Here is a 22,004-nt window from a genome sequence, read left to right as displayed (position 1 = left end):
GGTAAACGTTTCTTTAATTCCTTGGTTGTCAGAGTTCCATGCAGTTTGATTTTCTGGTACTTCTGGCTGTTTATTGTTTTTAGATTGTTTGTTATCTTTCTTTTGGTTGTGTGAGGAAGTGAAGGGTTTCTACTTATGCCTCCGTCTTGGCCAGAACTCCCAATTGGTTGCCTTCTGCATGTGCACACCAACTGGGGAGACCAAGGACTGAACCTGTCACCCAGGACTGTGCCCTGACTGGTAATCCAACCAGTGATATTTTGCTTTGCCGGATGATGCCCAACCAAGACTCACCAGCCACAGCTCAAATTGTATTTTTTCCTTAGCTCCATTTAAACAATTTAAAATTGATAAAAAAAATTATTTTTTCAAAATTATCAACCACTGTTAGGGGTTGGTAAACAACTTATGGTGTATTCTTCTGCCTAGTTTTTATAACAACCTGTGCATATATGCTATTATAGTACATTACATTGTGTTATAATTGCTTACATTTTTTTCCTTACATAGCATACCTAGCTCAATGTCTGGTGGAGCATTAGTATTTAACTGTTGAATGAATGAATAAACCCATTGTAGTATATGGGTTTCAAGATTATTAACAATATTCACACAGAGTACACAAATATTAACAGCTGTCTTTCTCTTCTTTGTAAAGTGCTTTTTATAGCTAATAATATAGAAATGTTTCACATGAAGATAGATAATAAATTCTAACACCATGTAATGTTTTTGTGTATATCACAAGTAGATAGCCTTCTACTGTAACAATCAAAATAGAAATTTAACATTGAAGGAAGGAAGAACTACATTGTAAATTTTCGAGCTTGTAAGTATGAAGCTCTCCTGTCTAGTGAAATGCTACAGTGATAAAAATAAACTCGTCCAGGCCCAAACCCTCAAAATCAGTTCTGAATCCTCCCTTTTTCTAAGCATTTCATTCAACTGAAGGTCTTCAAGGACTGGACAGTGCTCCCTGGTCCTCTCCATTCCATCTGTATAAGTCTCATTGCTGCTGTCCCAGTGCCACTCTTGCCTATGGCCTGGTATTTCTGCTTTTGGTCTCTTACAAATACTTTTTGCACATGGCTAAAGGTTAAATTCCTTAAAACACATCTTTGATTACAGAATCTCAGAATATATTAAGATTATTAAATATCTTCTAATGCTCAAGTATGATTTTACACTTCTTTCTTAGAAACAATGCAACTGTAAACAGAAGTCCATAATGCTTACTAAAAGCATTTCTTTAATTTCCTGTTTCATAGTTAAAATCAGGAAGGACTGAGGTTGTTGTGAGTCTGCTTTATATAGTAGGTCAGTAGTTCTCAAACTTGGGTGGGCATTGAAATCCCTAAACGCCTTGTTAAAATGGATTGTTCAGTCCCATTCCCAGAGTTTCTGATTCTGAAGATCTGGGTCTGGGCTTAAGAATTAGTACTTCTAACACAGTCCCAGCTGATGCTTGTGCTGCTGGTATAAAAATCACACTTTGAGAACCACTATTATAAAGGCAACCATGTTCTTTTATATCATGTTTATTGGGCAACTGTTACAGATAAGATACTCTAGGGCAAATCGCTAGCTTAATCTAATTTGGTATTTTTTTAAAAAGCCTTCAAGTTTAAATTAAGTATTGCAAATGCATTTAATTAACCATCAGTTATCTTCAAACACCAATAATACAGCACAAACTTGTAATCATAGCTATCTGATTTGGAAATACATTAGGGATTATTAATGGATTAAAGGCTATATAGGTTTATTTTTCTTATTATGTATACAACTATTAGCAATAATTTGCATTTTCAAGGAACACTTATTTAGCATTCTCAAAGTGAGAAGAAGCTAAAGGAAAATAAGCAGACAAATATGTAGGATATAGGCTGAGGAAGTAAATACATTTCCCTTCACAACAGACTAATTTTTGATGCAGTTGCTAAATTATAAAATTCAAGCCAAGAGCTGGAAAGAGATAAATAACATAAAATCCTGACCCAAGGAGCTCACTGTTTGGGGAGGAGAAAGACATATATACAAATAAATTAAAAAGCAGTATGCTGACTGCAACAGGGAACCAGTGAAATAATAAAGCTCTATTAGATGTGTAGAAGCACACGGAAGTCTCCCTAGAAAAGTTGTTGTCTGAGCTAAATTCTGGAAGATGAATTGGAGTTCCAGGTAGTCAATGGGGAGACATGGAGGAACTAACAGGGATTAAGGCTGGATGGTTTATTCAAATATCAATATGCAGTTCAATAGCAGTGATATGTAAAAGATTAGACCACGGACATGAGAAGTAGAAGGGAGAAGCCACTTCATGAAGAACGTGTTCTATCACCTCAAAAAAAGAAACCCCAAACATGCTTTTAATCATGTAAATAAGTTTGCCAACTACTTGTTTGAAAGTTAGTTTCAGATTGTACAGACTAATAAGAAACTTTGGGGGTCCAACACAGATGGCCAACTTTTTATTTTGTCAAGTACAGACATCAAAAATATGTTTTTAACTACTATCTAGTAATACTAACTAACCAAAAAGATGAATATGGAAATAAATATGTGATTAAATAAATAAAATTAAATAAAAATGAAAAACTATCTGAATTTATTTTTCTTTCACCAGGGGCTCAGTACTGTAATACTTGGTAACAAATCAACATTAGTACTAGACTAGGACATGGAAAGCCTGCTTAAAACCACAGGTGAGACATTGTTAGATTTGTATCTTAAGACAAATCTTGTCATTAGTGTAAAGCATGAATTATAACAGCAAAACTAGAAGTAACCAAAACTAGAGAGAGCAGATAAAAGTTTATTCCAGCTGTCCAGACAAAAAAGGGAACAGTGCTGAGTCAAGGCAGCAACAATGAGAATGGATAATGTGAACAAAGACAATCTTTATTTATAAGGTGAGGTAAGAGGTATCTAATTGGATGTAAAGTTTGAAAAAGGAAGGCTGTTTCTAGCTTCAGTGGCAAGACTCCTTCATACAAAACAAAGAATACGTTTTCTCAAATGAAAGCAATTAGATCTGGCACACAGCAGAAAGATCAGTATTGACAGGCTGAATTTGAAGTCGCTCTCAGCAGAGACCAGGCACTGTTGTAGATGATGTACGTAGAGCAGTGAGCATAGGAATTTCCTGCCTTCCGGAGGCAGAAGAGCAGTGCAACCAGCCTTCCACCCTGAAAGGATGCTTCTGGCTGCTTTGTTGAAAACAGACTGCAGAAGGACAAGAGCAGAGGCAGAGTGAGACAGAGAATAATATGCACCAGATATGGTGGCAGCTTGGAGTCAGTCAGTAGTAGTGAAGTTGCTGGGAAATGGTCAAACTGAGGACATATTTTGAAAGCATAGCTGATAATTTGCTGCTGGGTGAACTAATATGGAATTTGTACAAAAGAAAACAGACAAGGTTTCCGGGGGAAGCAACCTGAAAATAGGAGCTGCCACTTACTGAGAAAGGGACGATGCAGGAGAACGGGGTTTGGAGGAGAGAGAAAAAGGCTTCATTTTGAACACATTCAAACTCAGATTCTTTTTTTGTTTTGTTTTGTTTTACAATACATTTAATAAAAAATAACTCAGTTTTACATATTTTACATGTGTAGAATATTTACAAATTCCTTCTACAGCATTTATTTAATGGTTTACTATTTTTTCATTATTTGCCTTTTGACGATTTTCTTCAGTAGTAAAATACTATCCAGTGTTGTTTGTAACTAAAATCAAACTGAACTACATTAAAAAAAAAAAAATCAAACTGAAATTCTTATGTCATATCTAACTGGATGTGTCAAGTAAATAGTCAGAAATTCAAGTCCAGAAATTAAAATAAGAGGCCCAGAAGAAATCAACACTGGAGGGTAGAGTAATGGAGGAGCATCAACTGAAAGAAACTAGGCAAATTTATTTGGGAAGAAATAGAAATGAGTGATATCATACATATAGACACAGTTTCAAGAAGCAAGTGATCAACAGGTGCAAATGTGTCAGAAAGATCAAAGTAAGTATAACTTTGCAATGTCCTCAAAAAGAAGGAGTAACACCTATTTCTCTGAACAAGGAAAGAAGGAGGAAAAGATGAGTAAGAAGAAAAGTGTACAGGTGAGTAAAGGAGAGGAAACTCAAGAAGTCATTTTTAATTTCTCTATGAAAGAGGAAAAAAGGGCAAGAGTGAGAGAAACTGTAAAATGTATCTAGAGAATGTGTCTTGAGAAAACAGGAAAAATGTTTACAATACCAGCTGAGACAGTGAAAAGGGAGCCAACACAAGCTAAGAGCAAAAGAATAAAAGGATGTCAAAGGCCTGAAGAATACTAAAAATGTGTTTATAAAATTCATAGTAACACAAAATATGTAGTCATTTATTCTTCCACTGAGCATATATCTGTTCAATACTTATTCTGTGCCAGGCACCATTCCAAGTTCTAAGAAAGGACAGGAGCATAAAGAGGGGCAAGACCCCTGCTCTTATTGAGCTTATATTCCAGTTGAGAAAAACAGACATAAACAAGGACATGGTTAAACACAAGGCAAATAGTAACAAGTGCTACGAAGGAAATCCTCTGACTTGGAATGAATTGGGTGGGAGGAACACCTGAAATGAGGAGTCCCATCTGTTGGGGACATAGCCCTTAATGATGAGGAGTTATGCCAAGACCTGGAGGAATATGTGGCTTTCTAAAGTCACCTGCATGGTTGTGTGACTTTCCAAACAAAAGCTGGCTGCTCACGTGTGAGTCCAGAGAAAGGGACATGGAAGACTGACTGCCACAGCGGCCTGATGGGGTGAGAGCAGCCAGATGCCACAGAGATGAGGACTCAACAGCCGTGGGACTGCCTGCAGTGGCCGGGCTAGGCTAGAAGCAAAGAAAGAGGCCAGAGGAGCAACAGGTTGGCTGCCAGGTGAGCACACCAAATTTTATGAAACCCCCATCTCCACTGCATCTCAACATTACCATCAAATTATTAGTTAATTGATGAAAATACTATTTAAGAAAGCTCTGTTTCAGTCTAAACTATTAGGAAGTACAGACACTTTAAGAATCATCAACTTTTGGAATAAAAATGTAGATTAAGTAGTTAAACAGGATTCAAATTACACAGACTTTAGAAGCATATCTTTTATACTATAGGTGTTCACTGAATGAATGCTCAAAAAAACCTTTAAACTTATATAACAAATGGAGGAATTACCTTATCAATATCCTCCTCTTCCTCTTCGTCTTCCTCCTCTTCTAAAAAGTCAACGAGATTTTTTGCGAGCAATGGATGCCACTGAAGACACTTTCTTTTGGGTCGTTTTCCAGCCCCTTCTCCTTCTGTTGAATGATCTTTATTTCTACTACTGCCTTTCATTACTGTGACCTGGGAAAAGGAAAAAGGGAGAAAATAGAAATGAGGAAATCAAAGTAAGTTTGACTACTATTAATTTGTTTACTTTCCTTAGCTTTAATTGGATTAAAATTTTAATGACTAAGGTGTCTACCAACTCAGGAGTTTACTGAATTCAGTAAAAATTCTAAGTACTGTATTTTGCCCTGTATAATATGCACCCATGTTTTTGGCCCAAACTTTCAGGAAAAAAATCTTTCGTTTTAGTTTTTTAATTCAATTTTTATTTATTTATATTTACATATTTACTTTTATATTATAAAGGAATTTTAGCATTTATTTTTTAACGTATTATGGTACAAGAAATTTTCTGTAACAAACAATTACAAAACACAAGAATAGATACAAGTTACTTCATATACTATCCACATATAATGTGCATCCTTATTTCCCCCTCAAAAATTTGGGCAAAAAATGTGCATTATACATGGCAAAATACAGTACATAATCAAACGTGCATTTTAGTGGGCCAAAATGAGCTAATAACATTTGCCTTTTATGAAATCTACTTCCTTCCACTCTGTAGCTTCAGAACTCAAAACCCAAATAAAGTGTTAGAATGACTACAAACTTCTGCCACCTGTTCATATTTATTTAGGGCAGGGTTTCTCAAAGTTTCCGACCAGAGAAATCTGAAAGATGTCGCCTGGGGGAACACAGGTACTCACAGAGGTGGCCCTCCACACCTTCTCTGATGGCTATTATAATAACTTACATAAATTTTGCATTCTACACTATGACAAATCTGAAATTGGAAGTATTACTAAATAAAATGAGTACTCTGTAAGAATCAAATGTTTTGGATTTAAAATAAAACTTTCCTAAAATGACACATATTTTTCAAAAACTAGTTATGTGCAGCTTCCAAAGAGGCAATGAAAAAACACTGTTAGTTCCCTTTGTCGGATGAGAATCCCCAGTACCATGTGTGTGACACACAAACTACAAATGCATTTGTGCCACACCATTACATATGTACTGCAATTCAGTGACAGTTTTACTCCCTTGTTTTTTCTCCCCCAGTGGGTAACTCACTGAAACCACGAGGTAATAGCCAGGCTATGTTATGTGGCGTTATCTTTCAGAAATGCCAAATTCTATTTCTTTTCAATGACTAAAAAAAGAAAATAAACTTTTCTCCCAAAGCAATCTATAGATTCAATACATTTCCTATTGGATTCCAATAATGTATCTCATAGAACTAGAACAAATATTTCAAAAGTTTATATGGAACCACAAAGGGCCCAATATAGCAACAGTGATCCTGAGAAACAAGAGCAAAATTGGAGGAATTGCACTACCTAGTATCAAAGCAATTCCTATCAAGATTCCAATGACATATTTCACAGAAGTAGAGCAAATATTTCAAAAATGTATATGGAACGATAAAAGGCCCCGCATAGCAACAGCGTTCCTGAGAAATCAGAACAAAGTTGGAGGAATTGCACTACCTAGTATCAAAGCAATTCCTATCAAGATTCCAATGACGTACTTCACAGAACTAGAGCAAATATTTCAAAAATGTATATGGAACGATAAAAGGCCCCGCATAGCAACAGCGTTCCTGAGAAATCAGAACAAAGTTGGAGGAATTGCACTACCTAGTATCAAAGCAATTCCTATCAAGATTCCAATGACGTACTTCACAGAACTAGAGCAAATATTTCAAAAATGTATATGGAATGATAAAAGGCCCCGCATAGCAACAGCGATCCTGAGAAATAAGAGCAAAGTTGGAGGAATCACATTACCTAATATCAAACTATACTACAAGGCCATACTAATCAAAAGAGCATGGTACTGGCATAAAAACAGACACATAGATCAATGGGACAGAACAGGGAGCCCATAAATAAAACCACACCTTTATAGTCATATAATATTTGACTGAGGAAGCAAGCACATACAATAGGCTAAAGATAAGTTTATTTAATAAATGGTGTTTGGAAAATTGGACAGATATGTGCAGAAAAAGGAAACTAGACCACTTTCTTATGCCACACACAACAATAAATTCAAAATAAATAAAAGATTTAAATGTTAAATCCAAAACCAAAAAAAAAAAAAAAAGTCCTAGAAGAAAACGTATGTAGCAAAATCTCAGACATTGCTCACAGCAATTTTTCATTAGATATACTTCCCCGAGCAAGGAAACAAAAGAAAAAAATAAACAACTGGGACTTCATCAAACTAAAATGTTTTTGCACAGCAAAGGAAACCGCCAATAAAATAAAAAGACAACCCACTGAATGGGAGAACATATTTGCTGATACATCTGATAAGGGGTTTATATCCAAAATTTATAAAGAATTTAATAAAAGTCAACAGCAAAAAAATAAACAATCCAACTGAAAACAAAAATGGGCAGAGGACCTGAATAGCTGCTTTTCCAAAGACAACATACAGATGGCCAATAAGCAGACATATAAAAAGATGCTCAATGTCACTAATCATCAGAGAAATATAAATTAAAACCACAATGAGATATCATCTCACACCTGTCAGAATGGCTATCATTAATAAACCAACAAACAAGTGCTGGCAAGGATGTGAAGAAAGGGGAACCCTTCTGTACTGTTGGTGGGAATGCAGATTGGTGTAGCCTAGCCACTGTGGAAAGCAGTATGGAGATACCTCAACAAATTAAAAATGAATCTGCCTTTTGACCCAGCAATCCCACTTCTGGGAATATATCCAAAGGAACACAAAACACTAATTTGAAAGAACATAAGCATCCCTATGTTCATTGCAGTGTTATTTATAATTACCAAGATATGGAAGCAGCCCACGTGTCCTGCAATAAGGAGTGGATAAAACTATGAGACATTCACACAATGGAATACTACCCAGCTGTGAAAAAGACGAAAAATTTTACTCTTTGCTACAGCATGGATGGACCTGGAGAACATTATGCTAAGTGAAACCAGCCAGTCAGAGAAAGACAAATCTTGTATAATTTCACTCATATGTGGGATCTAATGAACAAACTAAACTAACAAGGAAAATAGGGACAGACTCATAGATAGAGAGCAGGATGACAGCTAGCAGAGGCAGGGGAGGTTAGGGGGTGGAAGGATTGAGCAAAAAGGAAAAAGGACTCATGGATAACACTGTGATTACTGGGGTGAGGGGGGTATAAGGGGACTAAATGGTAATGGGAAAAAAATACAAGATAAAGTTTTTCTAAATAAAAACAACACATTCATATTATAAAGGTAAAAACAGCATAAAATGAGGTTGACCTACATCATCATGTTCTAGCCCTGTAGCCCAGCGGTAAACTATACCTGTCCAGTTTCTTACATACTTTATCACCATCTGTTTGATTTGTTATATTTCATTCATTCACTTGAAGTAACAATATACAAATTATGGTTTAAACATACATGTGCAAACATTCAATAGTAAATTAAATATCATCTATTTAAATGTTCCACAATGACAATTACTGTTGCTAAAAACACACGTAATGGCCTTTTTGGTCAGTATAATTCTGTCTTAGTCCAAATGCTTGAAAAGTGGTATCAATAAACTTTTAATGTCATGTTGCCCACACATACTTTCAAGATTTATCCAGTTCTCAAGCCTTAAAAACAATATGGCATAGGCAAATGTATCCTTCCTTAATTATTTCTGGATTTGGGGTCATACTTAGGTCTTCCTCACTTCAAATTAAAAAACAAATGAATAATGTTTCCTTCTAGAACGTGCATGACTTCATTATGTTAAAAGTTTTAAATATTTGATCTGCAAGTCATTCTGATAAAAGGAGTAAAGAAGGGAAATAGCTTCTTCCCCCCCCCCCCAAATACCTAGTCGGACAACTGTTCCAATACCATTTATTAAATAATCCAGGCTTCCCTCATTCCTCTGAAATGCCACTTTTATTCTATCCTAAATTAGCACATGTATGAGCCTATTTCTGAATTCTCTTCTGTATTATAAACATCCCACCTTTACCTGTCTTGCCTACCCTTATCCAGCTTTAATATCTTTAAGAACTATCATTTTGTACCTTTTTTATATATAACTATAACAAGTAAGCATAGCCATTAATATTTTTACATTGCCTATATCATGCTCTCTAAACCACTATACCTTGATCATTCTCATTTGGTATTAACTATGTAACATTCCAAAATAAGAACATATCTCAATTTATCCAATTATTCCACTACTGATAAACATTCAAATTATTTCTTGGGCTACAATAAAAAATCCTCATTTATTATAACATATTTTCAAGTAGTCATTTTCATAAAAATCCTCATTAATTTATTAAAAGCCATGTCTAGTCAAAAAAAATAAAAAAGGAAAGAGAACAGAAAACCAGGTTCCTGTGGTTTTCTCAGCAACAAACTTCTGCTGAGTATCTGAAGCAATTCCATGATTTGTGTGGCTGCCTGAAGAGTACAAGAAGTTATTGAAAACTCTAAATGGAATTAGTTATCTGGTTTGCTCTTTATAAAGGAACAAAGGTTTCTTGTGAACTGATGATAGACCATTTAACAATTCCCATTCTATCTACAAATAAAACTTGGCACAGGCAACCCAATTTCCAAAAATACCAATGCTATATGGAGAGAAGAGGAAATGGTTATTTTTGTGGCTTATTAATCACTTCAGGATGAGCTGCTTGAGTGGTAATTAAACCCGTACTGGAGACCCAATATTTCATGATAACACATTTTTAAAAGAGTAACAGAAATCAATAGGAAACTATAAGTTGTTATAAACAAGAAAGGTTAAAATGGTTGCCAATGCCTAGAGAAAAATGTATCATTTAGCCTTAAGGATTTTCATTATGCTATCTCACTTATGTGTGAAATGTGTTTAAGTATATGTGCCTCTGTGTGTATACATATAATTTCAATATTCAACCAGAAAATAGAATATCAAGAGTCACATTTATGGATAGTATATGTGGCTTTGGGGTTCAAAATAACCACTTTAACCCCCTTCCCCATCTATTCTAATTCTTATCATGTAGCTGACATGCCACTACAGGTACTATGTATCTCTTCTGATACACCCCATATTAATCTGTTCTTCCCCAGAAATACATTAGAAAGATTTTGTATTACCGATGACACTTAACCACATTTTGCCTTAAATAACAATTATTTGTATACATCCAATCTCCATCACTAGGCCTTTTTCTTGTTGATTCAAAGCTTTATTTATTTTTATGTGTTCAAAAGCATCCTGGTTCACCAGAACATCAAGGTCAGTTAATTGGGAGGGTTGTCATAAGCAACTATATGAACTTGTATGCTGAATCTTTGCAATAATTCACTATTTATATACAGTATGGGGGTTTCAAAATTAACCCCGATCTCTCCCATTCTTCTGAATTCAGTTATTATTCCCTAAGTGGGGAAATGGAGAGAGAAGTTCTGAAAATTGTGTATAACTAATATGCAGGCCAAGGTGACATGTGGTGTGTGAGAACCACCTGGACTTGGGAGAAATAAGGTTGACAACCCTCAGCACAGTGCCTAGAACACAACAGGCATGGAATATATTTTTAGCTTGAATGAAAGATGGAGAAATGAGTAAGTCAATTGGAGAGGGTGTACGTCCAACAAGATAGTCAAGAAAAGTGTAGCTGATCTAATGACAATGAAATACCTCAAACTACTAACACGAAATTTTAATAATTTATAGTTACCTAATTACTTTTTAATTCCTTAAGGATCTATTTTCAAAACATCAGCAGAAGGCAAAAGAGAGGGGAAATGATATTCCTGATTATCCTTCAGAAGTAATGAGAAAGCAAAAGAGAAGAATGAAAGCAAGAACGAAGAATGCATGAAAAGATGAAGCAAAAGATGCATGAAAAGATGAAGCAAAAGATGGGCAAGACAAGGGCAAAGACGGCAGGATTTTAAGACTTAACCTAAGACTTAACTCATCCTACATAAACAATAAGGAAAATGAAAAATTGTTAATTTTCTGATAGTAACGGAGGACTACCCTTGTAATTATTTCCAAACCACCCCCATGTTGTCTTTTTGTTCCTGAACAAGAGCATATTAAGCAAACAATCTATAAGAAATAAATGAAGCAAGCGGTTAGACTTTATTCAAAAGGGGTCATCCTTCCATTCTGTATTGCAATTCTAGAATAACTGAAATCAGGTTATTTAACTATGAAAGCTTCAGTATCAAATTATGCTGCTGAAATTGTGAAATGATGGAGGCTGAAGGTATCTATCCACAATACTGAATATTCATTTATCTTGTAAAAACAAACCAACCCAACGTGTGCCCCTTTCTACCAGGATGAGCAATTAGATACTCTTTGTACTGAATTAAATATAAATCAACTTGGTGATAAATTAGGAAAAACTCCATTTAATTGCATTCTTCAAATGCAGCAAGCCCATTCATGAAGACCTTTACTGCGCTCTATCTTCATGGGAAATTTAAAGAAGACATATCATAGAATAAACATACAAAGCAAAAACCTCATTTAACAAAAGAAAAAAATGAACACCAGAGCCTGCCAGGCCTCATTTAGAATCCTGCCTCTGCCACTATCTACTTGTTGTGAAGTTATTTATTTGCTGATTCTTCTTCACATGTTAAAACTGAATAGCAGCTCTCCTGTGAGAACACATTTTATATAATACCCAGTATAGAGCCTGGCACGTAGAAGGTTCTGACTCTGTATCAGCAAATCCTTTCTTTACCCACAAGCTTTGCAGAGGGAGAATAGGTTTAACCAGCAGCTACTATTGCTAAAACTTGGCCTAAGAAGCTGTTCAGGGGAGCACAGATGGCTCCCATTTAAAAGTGGTCCACATGTGGCCCAGAAGACAACCTCTAGTCTCTGAGAGATACTCAGAAACAGCACTGTGGCAGTCATATGTTTCTCGAATAGGAGCCTCTAAGTCTTTCTATCATGTTCTCGTACAACTTAGGTAATCAGTACATTTTAGTCTTTAAAACATTGTGTGAATTTAACTATGTCATAGGGGTATTTTAGAGTTTTAAACTATTTCCTAAATGGCCAGTAAAATTCCATTCAAATCATATTAATGGAAATTCAGAGGCAGTAAGACAGGGAAGGTAAGGGAGAGCCATTAAATCTCATTGTTAGGATACCACACATTCTGACTGCCAGTAAGGCCCCTTCTGGGTCACACTAAACCTGCAGGGCTTCACAGCTTTCTTGGGTCTATAGAGAAGAGAGAGAAAAAAAAAAAAAAAACAACAAAAAACAAAAAAAAACAAAGAAACAGTGACAAAGTGGTAGCTCTAGAGCTTCCACATAAATTAGACCGACCTACTTACAATCTTCCAAAAGACTCCTGCTGCTTTTAAGACACTCCCTGCTGTCAATCTTTCAGGGTGTCCTGCTGACAGAGAAGCTGGCAAACACCCCAACTCTGAAGCATTGCTCACCCTAAAATTCTGTTTTCTGTCAAAGTTCTTTTCATCCTCCAAGGCACCAGTCCCACTTCCCTTCCTCTCTGAAGGTTTCTGTGAAAACCTTATATCAAAATCTCTTTAACTTTGATTTTACTTGACTGGGTTAGGTCAAGCACTCACCACAGTGTGTTATCTTCCCTGCCCCCCAACAGACTGGAACTTCTGGAGGGGGGACACCACGGCTTCTTCCTTTTCTGTCCCAGTGCTTAGCACTGAGTCAGATACACAGCAGTCCCTGGAAAAGGTATTTACTGGCTTTTAATTTCCTCACCTAACACTTTACCACATATAACAACTTCCCAGAATGACATGTTCCTAGTAATAATTTTAAAACACTACTAATAAACAGTTAGCATTTATCATGAACTATTTGCTACATACTTAATAGTCATTATCTCAGTTGTTCTCACAAAAACACTCTGAGGCTGGTACTACTATGAATCCCAGAAGAGGAAGCTGAGGGTAACCTGCCTGGGGTCACACAACAGCACAGCAAAAGCTGGTACTAGAACCAGGAGGCCTAACTCAAGAGCCCAAAGGCTTACCTAGGACAAGGAACTCTAATAGAAAGCCTTCCATCTCTTGACTGTCCGGGCATTTCCCATAAAAGACATAGCTTATGGGCCATGGAAACACCTACAGAGAGCCCTGGGCGGCTGGAAAGGGAACACTTTCAGGGTTCTCAGGAGAAAACCAAGTGAGTATCTCTGGTGACTTCAGGCGACAATTAAATTAGATTAACTCTAAAACTCTGAAGATAAAAGCCCTACAAGTGATAATCATTATTTATTGTAATTCTAATGACAATTCTAAATTGTAGACAGATTAAATGAAAAATATCTCATTCAATAAAGTAATGCTCTCATTTTAGAAGCAATTCAGTAACTCTATTCATGCAGTGTCTTTAAATGCACTCCTTATTGAAAAGCAATGGCACTTCAAACTGAAACTTTAACTCTGTCAAGATGTTATCTATATGCTCTTCATGAATACTAATAAGGCACCCACTATTTAAAGACAGGTTTAGCTGTTTCACTGGCAGTTCTGGTCCCTGTGCCCTTACCTCATGAAAAAATTCACATTTTATGATCTCTACACTCCCTGACCTTTAGTCTTGGGAGAGCTTAACCTTGTTCTCAAAACTGCATGCTGCTTTAGGCTATACATGGAAACAACAGCTACCTTGAAAGAGACAAGGCACCAAAAAGAGTGGTTACGGGGGAGGAAAAGCTGTTTACCCAGAGAATTTAGTAATAGGCTAGGACGTGTTTCCCACCAGACCACTCTGCTGTCCCTACCCTCAGAGCCCTGCAAAAGGCCAACTTTCTGTTTTCCTATAATTTTATGATGGTATTTACATTCTTAATCCAAAAAGTCACTGTATTCCCATTCTTCAAAAGCCTAGCATTACACATTTTGCCTCTTCTAGTTTCTAAATTAACAAAAGTTTTTTAGGCACTTATTACATGGTTAGGATATCATTATCATAATGGCAAGAATCTGAAGCACAAGAATACAAGCTCATGGGAGTCTTTTCCTCATTTATTCTCAATGCAGTGGAACACATACTTATTAATTTACCTGGCAAACTATGCACTGTGTGTGGGTAAGCGTCCAGCCTTACCTCCCACTCAACTTACCACCCTCTGCTCTCCTGCCAGGCTGATTTCTGTCCTGTTGGCCACGCCTGCCCTGTGCTGTACTACTGTTCCTCTGCTCTCTCAGACCCCTACACTATAACCCCAAACCAGCACTCTCGTTTTCTCAGCAAGTCCCTCTAAACTCTCATTTCTAAAAAGTTGTCTTGATTTGCTTCAGCTCATGTTATTTTTTCCTTCCTAAACACCTTTTTTGACCACCCACATTTAATAGCTGTCCCATATTTCTTGACATTTGATTGCATGACGATTATCATTTTTATGAACAATATATGCATAATTTCATGTGAATTTCTCCCACAGAGACCCTTGAAGGTAATAAACATGCCAGATGCTTTTTTCTGCATCAGTCAGAACAAACATTACTGTGCAAGGTGCTCGAAGAATATGGGAGGAAGTGAATATAGAAACAATGCTTCTTTGCTTTACTATATGTTTCTTTATGTTATTTTGCTGGAAGGCAGACAAAGGCATGAAAAGAAAATATGCAGAGAAGAAAAAATAAGAGCCTAGGAAGGGCTGTTGAGGAGGGGAGGGGAGAGAAACAGAAACAGGCAAAAAGAAAAGGCAGTGTGATAAGTATAATGAAATCTAAGTCACCTCCACACAACAGCTGTCAGTACTAGTCTGAAAACATGTTTCAGTAGTTTTATAACCTTCTGTGTTATTCGTCAATGACTCTCATTCTTCTCTCAAAATTGGATAGATATCGTAGTACCACCTTCAGCTCCCTGGCTCCTTTCCATTCATAACTGGTCTGCTAATAAATCCAAACTTTGAACTCTTCCAATCATTTTTCTTCTCTAGGTACAATCCCCCAGCTTGCTGGCTGCTCCCGTGGTCCGGCACCACTATAAAAAGTTTCCAGTCTCAGGCTGGCCTTAGTGCTAGTTGGAAGTCTTTTTATTCATCAAATTTGTCTCACCCAGTCCCACAGTGCCCATTATAAATTCCCCGTTACCTTACTGATGATGATGAGTGAAGATAATAATAAATTTTATTAAAATAAATAATATACTAAGTAATTTTATATAAATTTTAGATTTATATAAAATGCTTCTCTATATAATGCAGATAAACACATAGAACATATATATTGCTTCCTATGTACCAGAAGCTAAGAGCTTTAATGTTTATTAATTCTCTCAACTCACAAGTCTAAAATGTAGGTGCTATTTTTACAAATGAGAAAACTGAAGCAGAGACAACATATAGTTTGTCTCTTTCATTTTATAAATTAACAAAGGTTTTTATTATATGTGTGTGACATGGGTAGGGCCATAATGATCTCACTGGAAATAAGTCAAAGCAGAAGAAGGAAGACAGTCTCTTCATTTATTGTCAATGCAGTTGAATATGTATTTATTGATCACCTGATGACTATGCATTATGTTTGTCAATTATATAATGCCCACAGTCACACTGCTAGCACATAACTGGTAGAGCCCACATTTGAACTCAGAAGGTATGACTTCAGAGTCTGGTTCTTGACCATTATAAAATATTGCCTGCCAATAATAATAAACTTTATGAAAAGTTTGCTGCATGCTAAATACTTTACATGAATTCAGTCCTTAGTCTTTGATATAACTCTTGAAGAAAGGTACTATCATGGTTACATTTTAAAATGATACAACTGAGAATGACAAAGTTTGAAAAACATGCCCAAGGCCACTCTGACAACATGTGCAGGAGCCAGGATTCAAACCTAGGACTTCTGTTCCTAGAACCTGAGCTTCCCATTATTTCTGCATACTGTCTGTCCTTCCCACCACAATCCTAGTTATTCTAAGAAAATGCCTCTGCCTCCTGATAATAGAAAGGTCTTCATACATGGACTCTCCCAAACCCCACCTTGCCTACCAATTTCAAAACTTGTTTTTTCTTCTGTCTTCTCTCAAAGACAAAGATTCAAGGTCAACTCCTCTCACTCCCAATCTGTACTTTTAATCTCCTTTCCTGCTGCTACCCTGAGCTATTTATTAGTCCTTCAGTTGCTTTGTTTGATAACTTGATAAACTGTCAACAGTTCCTTCTAGTTAATACCTTCTCCTTCAGTCTATACAGGAGCTCAGATCTAAAGCCCTCTATGAATCCCCCTCCCTCCTTTAGGTAATGCTCTTTTTTTCCCTGGGGTGGGGGAAGCACAAACTGGCCCCAGCCCTTAAGCCAGGAGACGGGCTAACTCCAAGTCTCACAGGTAACAACCAAGAAAGAGCTGGCCTGCCTAGTGCTAACATGGTTCATAGGCTTCACTTTGCACCTCATTTACTCACTTGGTTCCTAATCTTCTTGGTACTAAACCCCAGGATTAATTTACTAGAAAGCACCCACAATTCATTCCAACCAGGCCACAGGATCTGGCTTCTCACTTCACTGTCATTCATGCATGTATCTTTGATTTCTAGCCTCTCAGGGAAAATACTTTGCCTGGGCTTGGCTACTGCCTCCACCATATTCCTGGGAAGCATGCCAGGAAATGGATATTCCTTCCTGGAACAGAGAGAAATGCTCAGCCTCTCAGTCTTGTTCAAGCCTGCTTTGTTCCCATGGCCTTCAGGCTAATAGTTTCTGCCTAGTCTTGCATAGAGACATGCCAATCATTAAAGGAATTCTGTTTGCCTCTTGAGTGTTTCCCACAAAGTACCTATCCGGAGGAGATAAGGGAAGTATGCACTGTTTATCAAAGATTTGCAGAAATCTTGTGAGAAGACTCACATTAACCAGCAAAATCTTCCTTGGACTCCAGCTGGCACCCAGATGTCTGTGGTTGTCAATTACTTCCTGCCCCTCCCATTTTTCCCTTTTCCTGACAGATAAGAAGTCTCAACTCTACTTTCTTTAGACAATTTGAGGATTAGGTCTCTCATGCTCTGGGTTGGCGCCATCTCTATCAGTAAACCTTTTTCTATTCTACACTTTGACATTTCAAAGTATTGGGACACATGGACTTTGAACTGGTAACATTCCATTCACATAAACATCTGGAAAACACACATTTCTACTTTCTTACTATAAATTCAAATCATTGCAACTGGCTTCTTGCCCTGATATCTATTCTCTCACCAAGTTCTGCCCCTTGTCCCTTTTACTTCTTACATATGGTTCACACCTTGGCATCCCCACCATATTGGTTTAGCTGTCTGGTCTTCTTCCTTATAGTTGTGCCAGCTTCAGCTCTCTACACTATAAATATCTGCTCATGCCCTTCTCCTGCATGACTCTCTTAACAGTCCTGCAATGTATTCCAGAAAAAGTCCAAACTTCTTCCTTAATATAACACAAAGGCTCTTTCTGACTTGCCCCTGTTTACTTTTACAGTTCATGTTTCTTTGCTCCATTCTCACCCTTGAAGCTCTACGCACACTGAGCAACATGTCATCCCCTGGAACTTGCCATGAACTCTGACCTCACAGCATCTGCACTACCAGCTCCTCACAGTGGAATTCTCACTCCTGCTCAGGGCTTAGGTTAGATGTTACCTGAAGCTCAAGCCTCTGTTGGCCTTTTCTAGTCTGAGAGACGTGCACCCTCCATGTCCCCACTGTACCCTATACTCAATAGCCCACAACAAAATGGCTTGTTTCCTCCTCTCTACCCGACTTGACTGTACACAGAGAACAAAGGCTGTGGAATGTTCACCATGGTGTCTCCAGGACCTGACGCAGGGCCAAGCACGCCGTGGGCAAATACTTCTTCCATGAATAAGCTCGAGGTGTGTTCCCTGAAGTCTCTTCCTATCACCTTTATTTCTTTACCTCATTTGCCACTGCTGCTTTTCTATTCCATCCCCACCGTGCCCTGCTCTTCCTTCCTCCCCTGCTCCATAACCATCCATCACAGAAATTCCTAGCATCCACTCAAATAACTAACTCAAATTACCAAACCAGAACACCTGGCAATTTTACTTATTTAGCAATAGTTTCTATACAGCAGATGTAAACATGACTCTTAACAAATAATTGTGACCAAACAAGAAAAATATCCACCCCTATAAAACAACCATGGCACATTTACACAATAGAATACTATTCAGCCATAAAAAAAAAAGAAAGAAAGAAAGAAAATTTTACCCTGTGATACAGCATGGATGGACCTGGAGATCATTATGCTAAGTGAAATAAGCAGAGAAAGACAAATACCATATGATTTCACTGATATGTAGAATCTAATGAACAAACTGAACTAACAAAGAAAATGGGAATGGACTCATAGATGGAGAACAAGATGACGGCTAGTGGAGAGGGTAGGTTAGGGGCTAGAGGAATTGAGCAAAAAGAAAAGAGGACGCATGGACATGGACAACAGTGTGGTGATTGCTGGGGGGAGGGGAGTATAAGGGAACTAAATGGTAATGAAAAAATATAGTAAACATTAAATTAAAAAAAACAATAATTATCACTCTTTCTTCTCCTGTACCCATCACTGAATGCTGATTATTTGATCTTCTGTGTACCAGTTTACATAAAACCCTTTAAATTTTAGGAGTGACCATGCACATTTTAAGAAGTAAATATATTAAACCTCATCTAAAATAATCCAAGTTTAAAAGAATCACTTTTTTTCATTTATACAATTTAGGACTAAGTCTGAAAAAATAAAAAATAAAAAAGGTCTGGATGTCTTTGATCTTCCTGATTTCTGTAACTTAAAAAAAAAAAACTACAAAGATGGTTCAGTTAAGAAACAACAATCTATAATCTCTCGTGTTAGAATGAATCTCTTTTTCCTAAACTGCTATTCTTTAATCTAAAAAAATGGCAAATAATTTAAGTTAGGGCAAATTTAGTTCACTTAAAGCAAAATCTCTCTGTCTTAATGGTTGCAAAACAAAAGTCTTTATTTTCCCAGAAAAATCAATATTTATTTTAGTAGTTATAGTATTTATTAAGTAACTTACCCTAAGCTTCTTTAATGCCCACTACTTTACTTTGTGGTCACTAGAACTGAGTTAACTCATCATTTACTAGATAACATATTACATGAAGATAGGATGTTACTTATCTTTGTAGTCCCAAGGGCTTAGAACACTGCCTTGAATATAATATACATTTTAATGGTGCTGGAAAATACATGGATTTAATGGTTTTATGTCAGACTGCACATTTGCCAAGGAAATTAATTAGAATGCGTAGCAAGCAATGATAATTTGTATTTTCTATTTAACTAGAGTTAAGCAAAAAAATCATTTGTTTTATACCTGCTTCACACTCAGTGACATTTTTTTTTGCTTAGATATAGCTCGCATTTTCTTATTTAATACACATGATACCAAAGTCCTTATTTGCCGACCAGATTCAGAACCGTGCCTGTTCAGATCCTCAACCCTTCCTTGCATTTTCCTTTCAGATGTTTGGGCTCAATGAGCTTTAACCACAGTGCCAAGTACTGAAAGCTTGTTTTTATTTACTCAATGTATTAAATTTATAGCATCTGTTTTAAAAAGTTCTTCATTTCAAATAATTAAACAATTCCTATTTGCATATTATTTGCTTGCCCCTTTTTCCTTTAAAAACAACCAAAGAGAGAATATAAGCAGCTAGATGTTTCAGTGTGATCCTGATCCAACCCTCCTTCCTCTTGATGCACAATATCAGAGTGGGTATATGCTTGAGGCCTCTGGGAGTATTTTTCTTACAGCCTAATTTACATAAATCTACTCCCTCTACTGGAGTGATGTTTATCTTCTAGCATTTTATTTAAATACAAAGGTTAAAATAATGCTTTACAATATAAAGAAAACAAAAGTCCTTTATAAAGAATTATAAATAAACCTGGAAAATCACTTAAGAAGCTCTTCTCCATCATGGTGTCCACTGATTTTAGGGAGAAGCAATCATCCAAGCTGAATTAAACCCAGGTATTTTCAAATTTAGTACCATTTTCCCCCTAGGTAAGAACCTTAACTCTTCCAAGACAATTTCTGATTAATTCAGTTCTTTTCTACATAAAATCTCGAAAGTATTTTGCAGTGAGTATCTATAACCAGTCTTTCCATACTTATAGAATGGCATTACTTAAAGGAGGCATGAGGGGTACTCTCACTTAAACACACACTGATTTGGCCACAAGAATTAGTGGGCAAAAGAATCAACAGCGGGGACTATAGTGCTACCCATATGCCCACACTATTTTTTCTTTCACTTTCTTATTCAAAGATGGAAGTTATTTTGATGATACAGTTAAGATAGTTTTAATTTTTATAATGAAACACTATATAATATTATTTTCTATAATAAGAAAAATCAGTACTGCTATTAAAACCTCCTGGACTACCTTAACAGCAACGTCCCAATTATGTACCATTTTATAACTTAAAAAGCCTTTACTCAAATTAACGTATATACACTACATACATTGATTTACTATTACACAATCCTTTAAGTGGGTATAATTATGCCCATTTTATAGCTGAATGAGAGAAGCCTCAGAGACATTTACGTAATCTTTCCAATGCCATTAATTTGCAAACCAGGGACTCAGCCTAAAGGTTCTAAACACTAATCTCAAAACATGATACGTTCTCCCCTGTAACTATTATTGACTTTAGTTTTTAATCAATACATTTATTTTAGAAGGGAAAGTAATCCCATTTTACCATTTAATTTGTCTTTAAGCATTTACTTTAACCAGAGGATTTCCAAATTTCCATTCCTATTTCAAAATCGTCCTTCCTATGGATTTAGTCATACTAAATACGTTGGGGGAGGCAGGGAATCAGGGAACAAGAACACATATGTGTCTGTGACTCGGTGTACCTTCTTCATTTTGCACTTTGTAAATGTTGATTCTGCAGCTCCTAAAGTGCTCTCAGAAGTTCTTGTGACTGACAATCCATGAGTGCTGTCTTTCAAAACAAGTATGCTTTTATTTATGGAGAGGACATGAATCACCAGCTAATTATTCTGAGAGGCACTGAACACAACAGGCAGGTTACAATTTAACAGATACAAAAGCTTGTCTCTTCCCTATGCAACACAACATGTAAGGAAGGGGTAACTTTCAAATCTGCCACATAACCCCAGAGTAGCACGCAATATTCTATGTTTGCTACAAATATTTTTTTAAATACAAGCAAAAATTCAGAACATATTTAAGATAAAAAGGTCCTCCCAAATGTGCAAGTATTTACTGGATTTTAAAATATGTAGTAACATACTGTTTGAGAATACTAGTAAGTTTAGGTGAGACTATGATAAACAAGCAACTGGTGGGAATAAAGTATGCCTGATCATCCTGATTTTAGGGGAAAAATAAACAAATCCCGTCACTGTATGCATGTCAAAAATCACAATCTAACAGCAAATGTCAGACACATTATTTACATCCCATTATAGCGTTTCTCAACCTGCACAGTAAGGCTCTGTGAGTCTTGCTGCGCTCTCTTAGCTGTCTGAATTTGACAACTACCAAAACTGTACTTGAGAGAGAGGCAAATTCCTCCTACAGTTCTTACATATCTCCCCAACAAAGGCCTCCGGAACCCAGATCAACCTTTTGAAGACCGATT

General features: G+C 36.6%; 1 protein-coding gene across 18 annotated transcripts in view; it reads right to left on the bottom strand.

The window, feature by feature from the left end:
• The window catches only part of BBX (BBX high mobility group box domain containing), a 267,802-nt gene that overhangs the window by 90,828 nt on the left and 154,970 nt on the right, over positions 1-22,004 (bottom strand). For all 18 annotated transcript variants that reach the window (XM_045850882.1, XM_045850876.1, XM_045850877.1 and 15 more), the window contains one exon: positions 5,203-5,373. In XM_045850882.1, coding sequence (XP_045706838.1) covers positions 5,203-5,364 — 162 coding nt within the window. In that variant the 5' untranslated portion in view covers positions 5,365-5,373. The remainder of the gene's footprint in view (positions 1-5,202; positions 5,374-22,004) is intronic.

Source organism: Phyllostomus hastatus, unplaced genomic scaffold (genome assembly GCF_019186645.2).
Source record: "Phyllostomus hastatus isolate PE091 unplaced genomic scaffold, TTU_PhHast_1.1 phas_contig_86, whole genome shotgun sequence".
Lineage (NCBI taxonomy): Eukaryota > Metazoa > Chordata > Mammalia > Chiroptera > Phyllostomidae > Phyllostomus > Phyllostomus hastatus.
This window is presented reverse-complemented; position numbering and strand designations above follow the sequence as displayed.